At 33.2% G+C, this 21513-nt stretch overlaps 1 protein-coding gene and 3 long non-coding RNA genes across 4 annotated transcripts; 2 read left to right on the top strand and 2 right to left on the bottom strand.

Moving 5' to 3' along the window:
- Positions 1 to 1307: 1307 nt before the first annotated feature.
- LOC132069269 (uncharacterized) lies at positions 1308 to 6353 on the bottom strand. The gene is made up of 2 exons (XR_009417721.1): positions 6236 to 6353; positions 1308 to 1521 (listed from the first exon to the last, which is right to left on the bottom strand). It is a non-coding gene; the product is annotated as an uncharacterized LOC132069269 (long non-coding RNA).
- Positions 5920 to 6436, top strand: LOC132069268 (uncharacterized). Its single transcript, XR_009417720.1, has 2 exons — positions 5920 to 6257; positions 6321 to 6436. It is a non-coding gene; the product is annotated as an uncharacterized LOC132069268 (long non-coding RNA).
- Positions 6437 to 9995: 3559 nt separating this feature from the next.
- Positions 9996 to 10390, top strand: LOC132029782 (uncharacterized). Its single transcript, XR_009407930.1, has 2 exons — positions 9996 to 10153; positions 10188 to 10390. It is a non-coding gene; the product is annotated as an uncharacterized LOC132029782 (long non-coding RNA).
- On the bottom strand, positions 10203 to 11849 carry LOC132029781 (EG45-like domain containing protein). The gene is made up of 3 exons (XM_059419136.1): positions 11636 to 11849; positions 10873 to 11173; positions 10203 to 10343 (listed from the first exon to the last, which is right to left on the bottom strand). The coding sequence occupies exons 1-3, from the start codon at positions 11754 to 11756 to the stop codon at positions 10337 to 10339; spliced, it is 429 nt and encodes a 142-aa protein (XP_059275119.1). The 5' UTR covers positions 11757 to 11849; the 3' UTR covers positions 10203 to 10336.
- Positions 11850 to 21513: the final 9664 nt, after the last annotated feature.

Here is a 21513-nt window from a genome sequence, read left to right as displayed (position 1 = left end):
ATTTCTTCACAAATGTATGCCTATAGTATACTAAATTTAAAAAATCGCCTTGCGAATTTTTTTTAAAATTTTTAATTGTGTGTGGGCCGAACGCTAACCGTGGGTTTTAAATTTGGCTTTAAAAATTTAAAGATTTCAAATATGAGGGGCAAAATTTAAAGACCACTCCAAAAGAAGGGCAATTCGCAGAATTGCCCAGAAAGAATTGGGCCCGAAGACTTTGCTTTCATTGAAAGCTCATCAGTGCTCGAATTCAATTCATTGTCTTCTTCCTCTTCTTCTTTGTGGTGTGAGCTTGAACAATTGAGAGATGAAAGAGGTTTGATGGAGACGGATGATTTAGATGTTTCAACATTTACGAGTACATATTTCTCTAGATGGCTTGGATAATGATTTTACATATTTTTCTAGCTGGCTTGGATAGTGATTTTGAGCAAGTTAGTGGAGAGATTTTTTGTTTGAAAACATTGGTGACTCGAAATCGGCCCAAAACAAACAAAGGTGCCGAAAATCAGTGTTCAAGTGATCAGATTGGGCATACATAGTTGAGCACCTCGAAAAAGTATCCAAGATTACTCCATTGCAACTGTTGCTAAGACAAATAGCAATAATAATGGCACTGAAAGGATCATATATGGTAGCAACTCCAAACACTTGCAATAAGGCCTCAAATATTTCGACAATTCATTAATAATTGATTATGGTGCTACAAGTCATATGAAATTTGATTAAATATCCTCCAATAGAAAAGCATTTCTACTCCTAACAGTACGAATCTACAATTATAAAACATGTCTGGACGTTTGTTTTTTCCACTATTAAGCTATAACCCTTTATTCGTTTTTCCTAGAGTCTTATCTTGTGTGTTGTTCTTTTTCCCAACTTTTGTGCTTTCAAGGACATTCAAACAAAACAAATATTGATTGGTATAAGGTGAGAAAAATTATATTACTTGAATTTGACGTCAAAAGATTTTGACTACTTACGTAAAGCCTAATATTGGGAAGATGTCACGCCCCAATGACATTTTACAGTGATCATCTTCTTCCACCCCTTCAACCTACTGCCCCACACCCTCGCTCTCTGATCCCTTGCCCCACCTTTATCTATTATACATAAACGTTCTTAGGACGATATTCGATGTTACTTATCAAATATTAGAAAACTAATAAAAATATTACTTGTGTCGCACAAAAATATTTTCGTATATTTTCGTGTTGGGAATAAAAGAGACCATAAAAATAATATTCACGGTATTAGTGATAAACGCGGAACACTAACTTATGGTTAAATTAGCAAGAATAAAATGCAGCAATAATGACACCAAGATTTTACGTGGAAACCCTTCTGAATAAGGGAAAAACCACGGCCAAGAGGAGCAGCTGATATCACTATAGCAAGGAATTTTACACTGTGTAGTAACGAGTATAAATATACTCCTAAGACCACTACACCCACACAAAGAAAAACACTCTTTTGATTTTTCCCACCTTACTACAATATCACTCACACTCTATTTTTCTTCTGTACTATTTTCTTACACGTCTATGGTATACCTCACTTTGCTCTCACTGGTGTATTGTCTGAGATTTTGGTGTGTCTTCAAATGATTTTGGTGTGTCTTCAAATGATAGAAGACTTCCCTATTTATAGGGATGAAATGAACCTATTGATGTCATTAGTGACTCAAGCAAGCACTTGACAATTTGCCAAATACAAGGAAGATGTTTTCTTCCTTAAAACAAGGGAAATGTTTTCTTCCTTGTTTTCTTCCTTAAAATGAGGGAGATGTTTCCTTCCTCAAATTATGGGATGGACCCAACAAATCTCCCCCTCCAGACCCATTCAACTGAAGGAGGCATCTCCGTCTTCTCAGATAGAGTTAATGCCGACAAGTTCTTTGCACAATTCGAACTTGTCTCTCGGAACCACCTTGGTCAGCATATCTGTAGGATTTTCATTCGCGTGAATCTTCTTGACCTGGAACAATTCGTTCTCTACCTGATCACGAATCCAATGATATCTGACGTCGATGTGCTTTGTTCTCGCATGGTACATCGAGTTCTTGCTCAAGTCTATTGCACTCTGACTGTCACAATAGACAACATACTCCATTTGCTGCAATCCAAGTTCTTGAAGGAATCTCTTGAGCCATATCATCTCTTTGCCAGCTTCAGTAGCCGCAATATACTCCGCTTCAGTTGTAGACAGTGCGACACACTTCTGCAACTTCGATCGCCATGATATAGCTCCCCTGAAAAAGTAAACAAATATCCAGTAGTGGATTTTCTGTTATCAAGGTCACCTGCCATATCAGAATCTGTATAGCCCTTCAAAATTGGATTTGATCCTCCAAAACACAAGCATTCATCTGAGCTTCCTCTTAGATACCTGAGTATCCACTTCACAACTTCCCAATGCTTTTTCCCGGATTTTCGAGAAATCGCTAACAACACCGACCGCATGAGCAATATCCGGTCGAGTGCATACCATTGCATACATCAAACTTCCGACGGCAGGAATAAGGAATCTTGGCCATTCTCTCTTTTTCCTCCGTTGTTGTAGGACACATCTCTTTGCTCGGTTTCGGATGACCGGGAGAGGTGTGCTAACCCACTTAGCATTCTTCATATTGAAGCGCTCTAGTACACGTTCTATGTACCTTTCTTGTGACAAATAAAGCTTCTTTTCATCTCTCGAACGAGTAATTCTCATGCCCAAAATCTGCTTAGCATGACCCAAGTCTTTCATTGCAAAAGACTTACTCAACTGTTTCTTCAACTCGTCAATCCTGGAAGCATTCTTGCCTACAATCAACATATCATCCACATATAGCAGAAGGATGATAAAGTCATCATGAGAAAATCTTTGTACAAACACACGATGATGCGAAGAAGTCTTCTTGTAGCCTTGCTCCCCCATAACGACTCAAACTTCTTGTACCACCGTCCGGGAGCTTGCTTCAATCCATATAGACTCTTCTTAAGTTTGCATACAAAATTTTCTTTACCTTTTCCTTGAAGCCCTCGGTTGTTCCATATAAATCTCCTCTTCTAAGTCACCGTGAAGAAAAGCACAACATCCATCCGCTCAATCTCCAAATCAAGACTAGCGAATCAAACCAAGAACTGTCCGAATGGAGGACATTTTCACGACAAGAGAAAATATTTCGTCAAAGTCAATACCTTTCCTTTGACCAAATCCCTTAACAACCACCTAGCTTTGTATCTGGGCTTCAAGCTGTGTTCTTCGGCTTTAACTTTGAACACCCACTTGTTCTTCAAAGCTCTCATGCCCTTAGGCAATTTCACCAACTCATAAGTATGGTTCTCATGCAGAGATTTCATCTCATCTTGCATGGCTTCAATCCATTGATCCTTGTGCTCATCTTCCATGGCCTCCTCATAACATTCAGGTTCTCCCCCATCAGTGAGTAATACATACTCATTAGGTGAATAACGGGAAGAAGGAACATGCTGTCTAGTAGACCTTCTAAGTGGAATGTCCGGCTCATCCACGACTTCATAAGTAGAAGCATCTACCTCATCAATAGCAAGATCGTTATCATCATCAACATGCTTGATCTCGGAACATCATTCGGGCATCACCATCGTCATCGAGCCCACCAACTTCATCAACATTTGTTTGAGGAACTTGATCAAGATTAACTAAGCCTTCAGAACTTGAAGATTTTATCTTCTCCGCTTTGTTAATATCTTCAATGGTTTGATCCTCCATGAAGATAACATCACGACTTCTTATGAGCTTATTATCAATTGGATCATATAGCACGTAACCAAACTCATCAAGGCCATAACCGATGAAGATGCCCGCCTTGTCTTGGCTTAATTTTGACCTCTCATCTTTAGGCACATGTACAAAAGCTTTGCAACCAAACACTTTCAAGTGGTCATAGGAAACATCCTTGCCATACCAAACTCTCGTTTGGAACATCACTTTGCAAAGCAACCGCGGGGATAGATTAATAACATGTGCGGCGGTCAACAATGCCTCACCCCAAAAGGAATTCGGCAACTTTGCTTCGTAAAGCAAACATCTAACTCTTTCCATCAAGGTCCTGTTCATCCTCTCTGCTAAACCATTAAGCTGAGGAGTCTTAGGAGGAGTCTTCTGGTGTCTGATACCCTGTTGCTTGCAGTATTCGTCAAACGGTCCACAATATTCACCACCGTTATCGGTACGAATACACTTCAGCTTCTTTCCAGTTTCTCTTTCAACTGAGGCCTGAAACTGCTTAAAGACACCCAACACTTGGTCTTTAGTCTTTAAGACGTAGACCCAAAGTTTCCTTGAGCAATCATCAATAAAGGTAGCGAAGTAAAGTGCACCACCCAAAGTCCTTGTCTTCATTGGACCACATAAATCTGAATGCACCAACTCAAGCAACTCTGTCTTTCTTGAAGGAGGATGAGACTTGAAAGAAACTCTATTTTGTTTTCCACCAAGCAAAGGTTTCACACTTTTCTAATTTAGCACTTTCGAAATTTGATAATAATTTCTTTTTTGCCGAACATTTAGTCCTTTCTCGCTAATGTGGCTAAGCCTCTTATGCCATAACGTTGAAGAGCTATTGCTCTCAACCGCATTCACCATATCAACACGGTAGAGGCCGTAGTCCAGTATAGACCACGACGTTTTTCGCCACGAGCCACAATCATGGAACCTTTAGTAAGCTTCCACTTTCCAGCACCATTGGTACTGACATATCCCTCATCATCCAAAACACCAACAGAGATCAAGTGCAAACGAACATCGGGTGCATGCTTTACATTGTTTAAAACTAGTTTAGTTCCAATACTAGTTTTCAAACAAATCGTTCCAACACCGGCCCACCCTAGATACGGTCTCATTACCCATACTCAAAGTTCCAAAGTCACCGGAGTATAGGATGAGAAAAATTCCTTCCTGATGTCACATGAGATGCGGCACCACTGTCCACAACCCAGCCTTGACTCATCACAAGCAATATTTATCGATCCGCATCAAGGACGTAACAAGATCTTCTCAGAGTGACGGCGGCAACACGATTGCCATCTTCTTTCTTTTCCTCCTTATCTCTATTCTCCTTTTTCAAAATCCGGCAGAACTTCTTTGTATGCCCTTTTTTCCCGCAATGATAGCACTCAATATCTTTAAGTCTGCTTCTGGATTTGCTTCTATGATGTTCTCTATTTTGAGAACCACGATTCTTGCCTCTCCCCAGTGTCGGTCACCAAGACATCGATGAGGAGGAACCTTGAGATTTTCTTCTCATCTCTTCATTTAAAAGATCGCTCTTGGCAAGATCCATAGAGATCACACCATTCGGAGCAGAATTTGATAATGAAGTTCTAATAATTTCCCAAGAATCTGGTAGGGAACCAAGTAGAAACAAGCCTTGAATTTCTTCATCAAAATTAATGCCCATAGCGGACAACTGGTTCATGATCCCCTGAAAAATATTCAGATGATCTGTCATTGCGGAACCATCGTGGTATTTTAAACCCAGCATTTGCTTTATCAAAAACATCTTGTTGTTACCGCTTTTCCGAGCATACAAACTTTCAAGATGCTCCCATAGGGTCCGAGCACGTGTCTCCCCGAAATATGGTTCAACACATTATCGTCAACCCACTTTGTCTAATAAAGCCGCAAACTCGCCGATGCAACAAATTCCACTCTTCATCCGATTTATTATCAGGCTTTTTATTTGCAAAGACAGGTTCATGAAAATTCTTGACATAGAGCAAATCTTCCATTTTGCCCTTCCAAATGGCATAATTTACGCCACTCAAAGTAATCATTCTACTAGTGTTGGCTTCCATCGTTTATCACAAATACAAATACTATTTTATTCGAAGACCAAAGTAATTCTTTTCTGATGTGGAAGTTCGGACGTGCCGCAACCACGAGATACTCAAACAGAACCTTGGCTCTGATACCACTTGTTGGGAATAAAAGAGACCCGCAAAAATAATATTCACGGTATTAGTGATAAACGCGGAACACTAACTTATGATTAAATTAGCAAGAATAAAATGCAGCAATAATGACACCAAGATTTTACGTGGAAACCCTTCTGAATAAGGGAAAAACCACGGCCAAGAGGAGCAGCTGATATCACTATAGCAAGGAATTTTACACTGTGTAGTAACGAGTATAAATACTCCTAAGACCACTACACCCACAAAAGAAAAACACTCTTTTGATTTTTCCCACCTTACTACAATATCACTCACACTCTATTTTTCTTCACAGTCTATGGTATACCTCACTTTGCTCTCACTCAGATGTATTGTCTGAGATTTTGGTGTGTCTAGCAAATGATTTTGGTGTGTCTTCAAATGATAGAAGACTTCCCTATTTATAGGGATGAAATGAACCTATTGATGTCATTAGTGACTCAAGCAAGCACTTGACAATTTGCCAAATACAAGGAAGATGTTTTCTTCCTTAAAATGAGGGAGATGTTTCCTTCCTCAAATTATGGGATGGACCCAACAAATTCAACCTAGTTAGCAAATGTTTTCAAATGAAACACAACAATCTTTTTCATATATATTGAGCGAGTATTATTTCTCTCAAAAACGTTCCCGCCGACTATTATTAGGTGTACCAAAGTGATGACTTGCCTTGTTCTCCATCAAATCAATGCACGTTTACCTTTATATTTTAGTTCTCCATCAATGCACGTTTACCTTTATATTTTAGTTCTCTATCAATGCATGTTTACCTTTTATATTCTAATGTATTTCAACATTTTTTTAACTTCATAAAATGATGATTCAACGTTCAACTTAGTTCGAACTTAACTTTATCAAATAAATCAAATCAGTTTCGTTTGACTTCCAACACGTTGAGTCATTGACTAACATTCTTAAGGAGTACACTCCAAGCACGTAGTATAAAAAGTAAAACTAGAGCGCCTTTCTTGTAAATCGATATATTGATGCACAACTAGACGCTAAGCTATAAGTACATTAGTCATAACAATCCGCAATATGTTAACCAATTCTATTTGTTAACCTCTTCTTTTCATCAATACAAGATTCAAGATAGCTATTAAATTATTCATGCTAACTAGATACATAATGAAATCAATTGTTTCATAAATCAAACTCAAGGTAATCCGTTTGTGCATGACATTAATCAAGGTATTGCGATTTCTACATAACCTGTGATTAGTTATTCTTCTTTGCACTGGAAAGTTACTCTATCTATAATCAACATAAAAGTAGCCGATGGCTAATCACTGTACATTCAATTTACTGACTAACCATCACGATGACCCGGAAATATATACTACATATTATTTGTAAATAATGAAAAATTATTTACAAATCTCTGCATTTCTTTTTTATTTTGTTTATCAATTCAGCTTCAACTTTTAAAAAACTAGTTGAGGGGTATTTGAAGTGAAATAATAATTAATTTTATTCACGAAACTTTAACTTTATCTCCAAGTGAATTTCATGTCCAAATACATTTTCTTCTTCCAAATGTTCTTTTTCAACTTCTAATTCTCGTTTTTGTTCAACGTCAACCACTTATGTACAAATAACGCCTCAAGAAAATATTCGGTAGTGATGGTGAGTTTCTACCTGTCAATATTGAAAGAAAATCCAAACAGAAAAAAAGATGAAAAAGAATTAACCCAACGTTGCATGACTTCATATAACAAATTTATGAAATGTTGCTCAATATTTGAAGTCCATCATCTTCTTATAGGGTTATATGTATGCAAAATAGGTTATATGTATACGATTTTGCCAAGCGGTTAGCATTATATTGGATCTATCTTTTGTTTTCCTTAATACCCATTTAAATACATTCCCATCTTTTTAATAGTAAGGAGTTTTTTGAGACAAATACAATGGTCAGGTATGAGACATCACCTGGTTCAGTAATCCATTAATCACTTGTTATTTTCATGAAGAGAAAATATGATCTAAAAAGACCAAATGAAGAGGAGGGTGCTTGATATTAGCTCCAAAGAGCTAGTAGTGTCTTGAGGTGAGAAAAAGGATTCAGCAAAATGTAGTATGGGAGGGTTAAGCCTACTGTAGTTTTGAGACAAAAGAAATATTTAAGTTTTTGCTGTTATTGAATAATGTTGAGCTGACTGCAATGTATTAATCCCTCTGTCTCAATTTATGTCATACACTTTACTTTTTAGTTTGTCCCAAAAAGAATGATATATTTTTATATCTAAAATTTATAATGATATATTTTTATATCTAAAAATTATTTAACTTAAAACTTCCCCTTTTAATACATTTAATGAAATAATTCACAGCCACACAAATATCTATAGCTTGTTTTAGACAACAAGTTTCAAAAGTCTTCATGTCTTTCTTAAACTATGTGCCTAGTCAAACTATGTGCCTGTTTGGATGGCTTATTTTAGGGGGTTTAAGCCAAAGTAGTTTTTAAGCACTTTTGTAGTGTTTGAGTAAATTAAAGAAGTGCTTTTAAAAACTTGTTTTTAAGACAAAAATAAGCAATTCTAACTTATGGCTTTTGACTTATAAGTCAAAAGCCATAAGCCCATCCAAACGGGCTCTATATCACATAAATTGGGACGGAAGGAGTATAAAAAAGCCGAAAAACCAAAAAAATCGAAATAACGGATGAAACTCGAAGTGATAAAAAATCAATTTAATTAGTTTGATTTTATTTTTTAAACATAAATATCGATCCAAACCGAACGGCGAACATCCTTATGGCCCCCCCCTTCAACTCACTACCCACATCCCACCCTACCTCTGATCCCACGCCCCTGTCCCCATTCACCCCACTCATCATAATTCATCATATTTTGTTAGCTTAAATTATATATAATGTTTTTAGGATAATATTTTACGTTATTTATCAAACACTAAAATATAAATAAAAAAATTACTTGTTTTTAAAAAAAAAAAAAAAAATCATTCATCCTTTGTACCAAACACAATATCGAAAAAAAAAAAAAAAAAACACAATATCGTCTCTTTAATGTTCAAACTAGCGGGCCATATCGAGAGTGGCTGTTTGATCTTCCTAGCTCGATATGTATACGTCCTCTATAATTATATTTTATCTCCTTACCATCGAAAAACTAGAATATAGATTAGAAGGCTAAATTAACTTAATTATATTTTACAATGATAGAGGATTTTATTTTACAATCATATAGGATTTTATAAAAAAAAAAAAAAAATTATGATATTTTCTTAAAAATTCCACTGAAAAATAATCGAGCCAAAGAAAATATCATTTTTTTAAAATTTTTTTTTATAAAATACTATATGATTGTAAAATATAATTGAGTTTGTTCTCTGTTTTAATTTAAATTATTCATCAAGTTGCTCTCTGATTTGGATCAGATTGCACTAATTGGTGTGCGTTAAGGCTGCTATCTAATGTGATCCGTAGTTTAGGTAGTCAAACGGAATTTACTGATTTAAATATTTGGAATTGTAGAACCATAATCAGCCTAATTAGCGAATGGAGGTGTGACTGAACCGACAACTTGCCTTGTCTCTATCACTGCACGTTTACCTTTATATTCTATGTATTTTCAAACATTTTCTTAACTTCATAAAATGATGAGTCAATGTTCAAATTAGTTCGAACTTTAATTTAATTAAATATATCAAATCAACTTTTTAATCTTCCAAGTTCGAACACATTGACTGGCATTCTTAAGGAGTACACTCCGAGCACATATTATAAAAGTTAAAACTAGAGCTTTCTTGTAAAGTGATAGTATATATATTGGTGCAACAACCGGATGTTGGTGCAACAACCTATTCTAGTTATTAACCTTGTCTTTTCATCAACACAAGCTTCAAGATAGCTATTGAACTATTCATGCTAACTAGATACATAATAAAAATTCATAAATCAAACTCAAGGTAATCCATTTGTGCATGACATTAATCAAGGCATTGCGATTTTTACATAGCCTGTGATTAGTTAATCTTCTTTGCTCTGGAGAGATACTCCATAGCTATAATCAACATAAAAGTAGTCGATGGCTAATCAATGTACATTCGATTCATAACCAACCATCATGATAACCTGGAAAATATATATGCAAATAATGAAATACTATTTACATATCTCTGCATTTTTTAATCAATTCAGCTTCAGCTTTTTAAAAAATAATTGAGTGGTATTTCAAGTGAAATAATGATTTTACTCAGAAAATTTCAACTTTTCTCCAAGTAAAATTCATGTCCAAATAAAATTTTGTCTTCCAAATGCTCTTTTTCAACTATAAATACTTATCTTCTTTCAACTTCAACATAGTATTGTCCAAACGGCGCCTCAAGAAAATACTCAGTTTTTCCTTCTAGACCCTGCAATAACAAAGAGTTCATATCTGTCATGTTAAAAGAAAATCCAAGCAGGTAAAAAGATGAACAAAATTAACCCAATGTTGCGTAACTTCAGAAAACAAATTTATGAAATGTTGCTCAAAATTTGAAGTGCAACATCGGTCAGCCTTATCCATTCTTTTATTTTTTCTTAAATGCCCTCTTAAACTCATTCCCAACTTTTCAATAGTAGGGACCTTTTGTCTTTCCACTCTATTCTTTCCTTGTTGACGGGGTCAATATTATCTACAACTTACATGAAAAAATTGAGTGGAAGCAGAAGTGCCAAAAATTGAGTGGAAGCAGAAGTGCCACTTTGTATGTTTAGCCTATAGGTGTTACGTTCGACGTATCAATCACTTCTCTTTTCTTTATCTCTTTGCAATAATTGTAATAATTATTTTTTACTACACATAGTAAGTTGCTTTTGTAGGAAAAACTGAAAGTTGAATGATCATTTGAGAAATTAACTCGAATAAAGTGAAATAGGGGAAGCGAAGAGATTGCTTACTGTCGAAAATCGATGTTAAGAGAAAGGGCATTTGAATCAGCAATAGCAGCAAGAGCAGCATTTGAAAGGACCATGGTGGTTCCTTGTCTTGTTGGTGTAGAACTTAGATTCTGTGCTCGGTCAACTATTTTTACCTGAATAGTCTCTCCTGATTTACAAGCTTTGGGCAAAACAGAGCTAATGCAACTTATCAAATACTGTCTTCCACAGGCAGCTCCATCATCCCAAATCCCTTCACCAGCTGCTGCAAAGAAGTTGCTTGATGGAAACTGTGTTGATTCACTCCCAAAACATGCACTTGCTGTTTAGTAGAATGAAAAAAAGAAAAAAGAGAGATCATTCAAAATGAAATATAAGCTTTGTGGTGGAGTGTCCTTCGTTCTTAACTAGAGGTCTTAGGTTCGAGCCCCACTATATTACAAAGTCTCTTTTTTTAGGGGTGGAGTGGTAAGTACTTATTCATTCTTAATCAGAAGTCTCAGGTTCGAACCCTCAATATCAGACTCCAGCTCGAATCCAAATTTAATTAAGCCCCAATACAAATACCCAATACAAGTATCAAATATCGGGTGGAAAGTCTAGCTCATTAAGCTCCTGCTATACGCAGGATCTAACTGTTTTCACAGGATGATAACTCTTACTGTTACGTCAAAGAGTATTTTATTTAGGAATGAAATATAAGCTATATATGACAGGCAAAAGAGAATTTAGCTAATTATTTGACAGGGTTTTTTTTTTTTTTTCAATAGGAAAATTAACTTACGCGTGTATGGTGGCCGATATTGGCTTGCTGTTCCTAAATCAGCTTGAGATGCATAAAAGATTTGACAGAATATCAGAAAGAAGGACAGCCACTGTAGAAGAAGGGGCAAAGTGCTTGACATCCTAAATGATCAACAATATTAAGGTTATTATTTCTAGTCTTCACTTATTTATGGGAGAAAAAAGAGAATAAAAACTGCAGAAATGAGTTTCACGAAACAGCACGCCAAAAAAAGAGGGTCGGGGGTACGTAGAGTTTCTCGAATCTTTAGTCAAAGATATTTGGTCTAACTACTTTTGATTGGAGGAAGCTTCTATATTCTCATTTATTTCTCAACTGTCTGCTACTCTCTCTGGATAAAAAAGAGTGTCCCCTTAATTTTTTTTGGATAAAAAAAAATGTCTATTGATCAAATTAAGAAAAATGAACCTTAGTTTCCAGATTTGCTCCTATTAAATGTTATGACGTGAATCTTAATATCTATTTAATTAAGAATAGTTTAGTCAAATTACCTATTTTTATCTAAAAATTAATATTTTCTTAAAAAGTATGCAAATGGCTAAGTGGAATAGCAATATTTTCTAGAATTTGAAGCCTTCTCTTATTTGATGAGAAGGAAAAATAGGAATTGGGCAGTGGATAATGAAAATCTCAATTATTTCTCACCTATTTGTGAAACTACTCACATGGTCCCTGAATATAAAAATGTATATTTGGCGCCTCACTGACGTACACAAATTTATGGAAGTGGTTTGTATACTTCATGCTGTTGCAATTTACTTGTAATGCTAACTATAAATAACTGGTCCAAAATAATTGTTATTCTAGACAATCAAGATTTAACTTATTACTTCCATCCCAATCCTTACTCAATAAAATATGATGGAGAGATATTAATATGGTGAAAAAGAGAATAGTATTAAATTGAAATTTAAAATTAATTAAGAATAATTTAGTCAAATTATTTTTTTAAATTATTTTTTTTGTTAATATTTTCTTAAGAGTTCTGAAAGAAAAAAATGACAAGCTAAATGGACCGGAGGGAGTATTTGAGAAAGGTGAACATAGTATTCAAATACAATAATGCAACTGGTCTTAAGGAGTGTTTTTTTTTTTCTCCCAGTATCTAAATGATAAGTCTTTTCCGTTCCTTCAGGCTTCAATTACGTACGCCTTTTTTCCTTTAATCACATCATAGTCATTTGAACTATTTTTTGGGAGTCAATCCCATTTTAACCTCCTAATATTTAAAGGTTGGAAAATAATACTCCCTCCATATATTGAATTAGAATGATGACCCCCTTATATACAATATTTTTCGGTGAGAATTTTCTTTTTCTTTATCAAAATTTATTTTTCTTTACTTTTTTGAATTAAAATACAAAAATATATAACTCTTATTATTATCCCATTCACTTATTATATTGAAAATAATTCACTTCTTTTAGGATATAATTTTAAAATACAAAGAACACACATAAATAAGTTAATACTTTACATAACAACATGTTCTTCATCTTACTACCAATAAAAATTTCTTCGTCAACATATATTTTATAAGAATTGCTAAAATTTCACATAAGATTGATTAATTTTGCATATTTTCTTGAATTTTGACTATAATTTTTTCTCATTGCACAATTTTAGCAATGATCTCAAATAATTTTAAAAAAAACTCTTAAATCTTTTCAGAAAGTAAAAAAGACGAAACCAAAGTATAATTTTGTATGACATATTATACTTCCCTTTTTAATAAAATGCCATGTTAAGTCCGAGGAACCTAAGAAATAATGACGGATCCAGAATTTTAAATAAGGGGGTTCTATATTTTCAAAGGAGTGAGCACTAAATTTTTTTGCCAAATGGTGCATAAAGATAAATTGAAATAATAATAATATGTTAGACCGAAAAATTAAAATAATAATTTGACAAATGGTTCATAAAGGTTCTATAGCATGAAAAATACCGCCTCCACGTATTGAATGGAAAAAATAACCCTCTTTGACTCAAAAGTTTGAGTAACTATCACCAAAAAAAAAAAAAAAAAGATTTTTGGAAGAAATATTTTTGGCGCTATTTATTTTTTCGTGTTTAATTTTTCTTCAAAATCAACATATCACTGACCACTGTATTAATTTTGGACTAACATATTATCTTTATAATTTTTAAATAGTTTGATTTACCTTTATGAACCGTTTGTCAAAAAAATTTACTGCTTACTCTTTGAAAATTATAGAACCCCATTTTTTAAAATTTTAAATCCGCCACTATTTTTTATGTTCCTTGGACTTAACATGACATTTTATTAAAAGGTAAAGTATAATATGTTCATACAAAACAATACTTTGATTTTGCCTTTTTCACTTTTTGCAAAAATTTAAGAATTTATTTTAAATTTTTTTTTTTTTTTGAGATCATTGCTAAAATTCTGCAATGAGAAGAAATTATTATAGACAAAATTCAAAAAAATACGCAAAATAGTCAACCTTATGTGAATTTTTAGAAATTCTTATGAAATATATATTGACAAAGGAATTTTTATTGGTAGTAAGGTGAAGGACATGTTGTTATGTAAAGTATTAATTTATTTATGTGTGTTCCTTGTATTTTAAAATTATATCCTCAAAGAAGTACATTATTTTCAATATAATAAGTGAATGGAATAATAATAAGAGTTATATATTTTTGTATTTCAATTCAAAAAAGTAAAGAAAAACAAATTTTGATTCAGAAAAAAGAAAATTCTCACCGAAAAATATTGTATATAAAGGGGTCATCATTCTCATTCAATATAATGGAGGGGATATTATTTCCCAACCTTTAAATATTAGGAGGTTAAAGTGGGATTGACTCAATTTTTTTCATCGCTATTCTTCACTTCTCTGATCAGACTTAAAAGAATCTAACTCCACACTTCATCTTTCAAGAGAATATATTGGCTCTCTTCCATGTTCTTTGAAAGGTTTAACGTGAATGTGAAAGCTTGAAAGATACTTTAGGAAACTATATCTCATTTGAATCTTAAGTGATTTACAAATTAAAATTTGATAAAACGTTAAATAATTTCATCAAATGCTACTCCTTTTTCTTAATCTATTTTAAGTAGCTCATATTTTAGATGTAGAAAAAAAATTCTATTCACATACCATTCTAAAATAAAGGAAGCGCAAATCCTTATATTTCAAAATCCCAAATAACGGATCATTAACATTAATTTAACTAACATTTGAAAAACATTCTTAAATAATTTCACTGACAAAAAGAGAAGTTAACTTTTATTAGCTCGTTAGAAAATCAATCACGACGGGTGTCATGTGACCAGAGTTAGAAGAGAGGGGCCAGAGAGTGCAATGTTGAATTGGAGTCGAAGTTGAGAAAAAAACTTAAGACAAATTAGCAAAGATTATAGAGTTTATATTTTAAGGAAACTTAAATCTATTTTTTTCAGACTTAATTGCATTTTGTTTGAATTTCCACTACCCACATCCTTAGTCATACCATACCAAGGGGTTAGTGTCATGTGACCCTTGAGGCTCTTATTAATATTATATTAATAATTAAAAAAAAAATTGGTCCAAAAAAAAAAATATTCTTTAGAGAACTAAGACCGCAACCTTGGACAAGGCACCTGGACTAATAGCATGTTTGGCAAAAAAAAAAAAAAAAAAAAAAAAAAATTAATTTGGTGACCAGCATGACCAACTGGACTAATTATTGCGGAACCAGCATGACCAACTAGACTAATAGCATGTTTGGCAAAAAAAAAAAAATTAATTTGGTGACCAGCATGACCAACTGGACTAATTATTGCGGAGCCAGCTGTCTGTAACAAATTTTAATATGCGGAAATAAATTACAACCACAAACAAAATATGTTGAAACAGAGATTTTATTGATGAATATTGCGGGTACAAGATCTGTTTACTCCCTTGATTCTTCTCTTCTAATTTTCTCTGTGATTCGAGGGCCGTGAGTAGCGTATTTCTCGAACGTAGGATGATTTGGATATGGACTTTCTTGGAATGTATTTGACCTCCATGAAAGGATATTGTAGATCTTCTTGAAGTATTTGGTTGTCAAGAAATATCCGGCCACCTATTGACTTCTTTTTGAACACCCATGGTTTATGGGATATCTGAGATCTTGATCTCTTTGTAAATACCAAAGAGTTTATGAGATATTTGAGATGTCTTTTTAAGTGAATATGTGTCCTTTATATAGGCTTAATCTAGGGTTTAGGGTAGAGTAGTCTCCAAGAAACCCTAATGGATATTGGATTTGTTTTGTAGAGGCCCAACCTAAATCGGGTAAAATTTCAGTGTCTACACCAGCATGACCAACTGGACTAATAATAGCATGTTTGGCAAAAAAAAATAAAAAAATAAAAAATTCGCTTATTTTGAAAAAAAGTATATTTGGTGAATAGTTTGTGTTTGACTAATTAATTTGAAAAATATTTTTAAACAATAATTAGTATTTGATCAAATTTTTAAAATGTGCTTCTAAGTGTTTGCTTTTAAAATGACACTTTTGTTTTGAAGCAATTTTGGGAGAAACTACCTTTTTGTTTCTAAAAAAGCTTTATTTTTTCAATCAAAAACACCTTTTCTTCTCCTAAAAATTTGACCAAAACACTTCTACTTTGAAAAAAAAAAATACTATTTTTAGATTTTTAGTTTGGAGAAGCTTGACCATAGATGGCTTTTATGTCTACTAGGGTCATCTAATATGCATATTAACGATAAATACTTATTCAGTAGTTTAGTGAATGTTTTAAGGTGTAACGCGAAATCGCTTGCATCAATATTTATTCAAGTCCGGAACCAAAATAACCCCAAAAAAAAGGGGTAGGAACCAAAATACCCCAGAAAAAAAAGAGGTACAAAAGTACCTTTAACGCATGATTTTCATGCGTTAAAGGTAGGTCATCATTTTTTTTTTCTTTTTTTCTTTCTTTCTTCCTTTCTTTCACACTTTTTTACATACTTTAGCCATAGATTAATCATGCTTCGAGACTCCAAAACTTGAATATTTTATATAGAACCCTATTTATTTTTGTGCGATTAATAAGGTAGGCTCAACACATCAAGGATACACAAAACTTCGGATTGTCATTTTAGTGGTTGAAAAGTGCTCGAAGTCCATTTTTGTTTGAAGACTTGTTGTCATTAACTTTAAGTTATTTATGTTTTAGGGTTTCGTGTTATTTTTATATTAATGCGTAACTTTATTTTGAAAATTTCACAAATAAATAAATTAACAATAAATAAAAATTAACAAATTAATAATCCATAATCAATTAACAAAATATTAATTCATAATCAATTATTTCTGTGTAATTTTTTTTTTTTCGTTATACCCTTCAACACCCAACTAATCGGAGTCCGCAACTTAAATAACTTCAAAAGTGGGTTTGGGTACCAAAATAATCCATTAACGAATAACGAACAATAAGCTAAATTCCAAATAACGAATAATAAACTAAATCTCGAATAACGAACGATAAACTAAATCCTGAATAACAAACGATAAGCTAAATCCTTAGTTTTGGATTGATCATCATTAGCAGAATTTCTGAAAAGGATTAGTTAGTTAACATAATTTTTTGACGAAGGATTAGTTAGTTAATATAAAATTTTGTTCGTTATTACTTTAAGTACATCAGTTAAGTAAATTATAATCAACAATACAATATCATGGATTATTCAAAATAACTAATTAAATCCTCCATAACTTATCCTAGTTCAGTAAGTTCTAATTAGAGAATTTTTTTTAGTTAATTTCAAGAATAATGAATAATTTAGTATTTACAAATACGACACCTCCATGGATCTCCGTTAATTATTTGTCAATTATGGCATTGTTAATATTTGTTAATTATGTCATTGTTAATATATTTATTTCGAAATTGTTTTTCCCATGTTAATTACTTGTTTATCCCATGTTAATCGTTAAATAAATTAGTTCGTTTTTTCACTAATAATATCTTCTCAACGCTCCTGCCGAGGTTTGATCCCTGGTGGATGAGATAAAAAAAAGTCAAAAGCCAAAGGCTTTACCACCAAGCCAAGTTGGTTATAGTAACAATGTAGACACTTTGTATTATTTTGTATGTTCACTAATGCTATCTAACTTGTTTTCTTAAATTGAATTTGGAACCTTGAAATTGACATTGAAAACATCATTATCACGGGATTATGGAATTGAAATATATTTTTTGCCATTAGATTTAAAAAAGAAATAAATGAAAATTGCGCACGAATTTGGGGAACAATTGAAATTGAATGGGATAACGGACGTTTTTGGAAAATTTGGGGCGGGCGAATAGCCTTGCAGCAGTTCAGAAGCATAGATCTCAAAAAAATACCCAAAATCAAAAAAAAAATCGCATCAAATGGACATCTGAGCGCAAAGTTATGACCATTTAAAATTTCACCAACTTACAAATAAATTAGTGCGCAAAAAGTTTTTTAATGGGTTATTTTGGTACCCAAATCCACTTTTTGGGTTATTTAAGTTGCGGAATCCAATTAGTTGGCGGTTGAAGGGTATAACGCAAAAAAAAAAAAAAAATTACACATAAATAATTGATCATGAATTGATATTTTGTTAATTGATTATTAAAAATAAAGTTATAATCACTAAAAATAAAGTTATGCATTAATATAAAAATAACGTGAAACCCTATAACATAAATAACTTAAAGCTAATGACAACAAGTCTTCAAACAAAAATGGACTTCGAGCACTTTTCAACCACTAAAACGACAATCCGAAGTTTTGTGTATCCTTGATGTGTTGAGCCTACCTTATTAATCGCACAAAAATAAATAGGTTTCTATATAAAATATTCAAGTTTTGGAGTCTCGAAGCATGATTAATCTATAGCTAAAGTATGTAAAAAAGTGTGAAAGAAAGGAAGAAAGAAAGAAAGAAAGAAAGAAAAAAAAAATGAAGACCTACCTTTAACGCATGAAAATCATGCGTTAAAGGACTTAACGGGTCCGTCTCCGTTAAGTCCTTTAACGCATGATTTTCATGCGTTGAAGGTACTTTTGTACCTCTTTTTTTTTTCTGGGGTATTTTGGTTCATACCCTTTTTTTTGGGGTTATTTTAGTTCCGGACCCTATTTATTCTCTCCAGTGTCTATTACTGTTATTGATGTTCAAAGTGTTTTGACTTTTAATTTAGGGCGAATGCATATGAAGCCCCTTAAATTTGTCTAAATTTTTCATGTAATTAATTAAATTGAAGTTAAGCCTATTAAACACCAGATTTAGTTGAAAATATATTAATTAGTAGGGGTGGCAAATGAGCGGGTCGAGTCAGATATGAGCGGGATGAAAATGGGTTAAGCAAAACAGGATCAGTTATCCTACCCATCCATAACACGGATGAAAAATGGGTTACCCGACGGATAATATGAATATCCATATTATCCAAAGCTACTTCAAAGATGATGGCTTCATATAGCTAATACGGAGAAGATTAATTTACCTTCTTGTCCACAAAACTATGGAGTAATACCATTTATTCATATATATTCTTTATTTATCATGCGCTACAATTATTATTGCGGAAATTATTACGTCAGTTATTTGAAAAGGCAAAAATGCCTTGCCAAAATCTCTTCTTATTTACTTTTCTTTTTTGTTTTGCATTGATAGAAAAATACACATGTGGCTCTAAGTATATATTTTTATTAGTAAATGTTTGTGGAAAATAAGAAATTATAATAATTTTTGAAAGCTGAAGTACAAATTAAAAAAAAAAACATTGTGAAAAAAATCTGTATATGTTAAAGACAACATACTTTAATTTGAAGGGCATCTTTGTATATTATCATTATCGATTTAACTTCATTTTCAATACATAAAATTTTAAACCTTTTTTGTTAACCACCATTAACTTATTTGAGTTCTTTTTAGAGATAAGGGTCAAAAACACACTCTAACTATCACTTTTTTTTTTAGTTTCATACCTAAACTATCATAAGGTTGAGAAAACTACCTAAACTATCACTATCTAGTTTGCAAAACACACCTGAACTAAATGTGTGAACTCACTCTCCAAAAGGCAAGTGAAGCTGAAATTTTCTCAAAAAAATTGTCCACATGGCATAAGTAATGCTATGGTGGCACCTACATGAAAATTAAAAAATAATTATTTTTTATTAAAAAAGTGTATATATTTTTTAAAAAAACTGCATTATTTAAAAAAAAATCAGCATTTAAAAAAAAATCCGGATTTGAAAAAAAAATGAAAAAAATATCAAAATTTAGAAGATCAGAAAAAAAATGATTTGAAAAATGGAAAAGTTGATTTTTTTTTTTTAAAATGTGAAAACTAAATAATCAGTTTTCTTATTTATTTTTAAAAAAAAAGTAAGTTTTCCATTTTTTAAACTATTTTTTTGTATTTTCTATAATTTTTTTCAAAAATATTATTTTTCAGTTTGTTTTTTAAACCAAATAGTTTTTTTTTTTAATTTCCATGTAGGTGCCATTGTGACATTATTTATCCACGTGGACTACACTTGGCAACATTTTTATTTAAAATGGAGAGTGTAGGATCACATGCCATTCAAGAATAATTTGAGGTGTGTTTTGCAAACTAGATAGTGATAATTTAGGTAGTTTTTTCAACCTTCTGAAAGTTTAGGAATGAAACTAAAAAAAAAGTGATAGTTGGGGTATGTTTTTGACCCTTATCTCTTCTTTTTAGAAGTAGAAATTCTACACATTTTTCACAAAGTAATTCATTGGACAAAAGAATAACTATACCACTAATGGCATTTTACCACGCAGTATGGGTAAACTTGAACCTATTCTGTCAACTGTCAGAAGTCATTAAGAGCTATTTAGAAAGTCATACGTAATTGAAAGGGTAGGGATGACCTAGCGGGGGGAGGAGCGGGGTGGGTGATGTAGAAAATCAAATTCAAAACTTAAAAAAAAATTAAATGGTGGTGGGGTTTTGGGGTCGTGGGGTGTGAGGTTGGGGGGGCGGGGAGTGACTGGTGAAATGCCACTTGCGGGACTTGTTTTCCCTAATTTCATTGCCCTTCCTTTGGGATGGTCTTTAGTTTTTGCCGCTCAAAATGTTGGTAATTTTTGCCTTTCGCGTTACAATCCTGAGCTTCGCGTAGAAATCATGAGGTTTTGGGTTCGAACCCCCGCTCAGGCATAAATTAAAAAAAAATTCGCAAAGCAAGGCTTGGGTCGTGTGTATGCCGGACCCGACATACACTTCTTAAGGAATAACTAAAGTTATGCCGGACCCGGCATAACTATAAGTTCCGCCTTATAAGGCAAAGTTTATGCCTTAAGGAAAAGTTCCGCCTTAGGGGCATACTTTTAGTTATGCCTTAACTAAAAGTCTGCCCCATAAGGCATAACTAAAAGTATGCCCCATAAGGCGGAACTTTTCCTTAAGGCATAACTAAAAGTTTGCCTTATAAGGCAAAGTTTATGTCTTAAGGAAAAGTTATGCCTTATGGGGCATACTTTTAGTTATGCCTTAACTAAAAGTCTGCCCCATAAGGCATAACTAAACTATGTCTTAAGGAAAAGTTCTGCCTTATGGGCAGACTTTTAGTTAAGGCTTAACTAAAAGTTTGCCCATAAGGCATAAGTATGCCGGGTCCGGCATAACTTTGGTTATTCCTTAACAAGTGTATGCCGGGTCCGGCATACACGCGACCCAAGCCTTGCCTTGCGATTTTTTTTTAATTTATGCCTGAGCGGGGGTTCGAACCCAGAACCTCAGGTATAAGGCCATTTTTCAAGCGAAGGACAAAACTTAAAGACCACAAATATGAGGGGCAATATTTAAAGACCAGCCCAAAAGAAGGGCAATCTGCGCAATTTTTTTAATTT

Source organism: Lycium ferocissimum, chromosome 9 (genome assembly GCF_029784015.1).
Source record: "Lycium ferocissimum isolate CSIRO_LF1 chromosome 9, AGI_CSIRO_Lferr_CH_V1, whole genome shotgun sequence".
Lineage (NCBI taxonomy): Eukaryota > Viridiplantae > Streptophyta > Magnoliopsida > Solanales > Solanaceae > Lycium > Lycium ferocissimum.
Note: the sequence above shows the minus strand (reverse complement) of the source record. Positions and strands in the feature narration are given on the sequence as shown.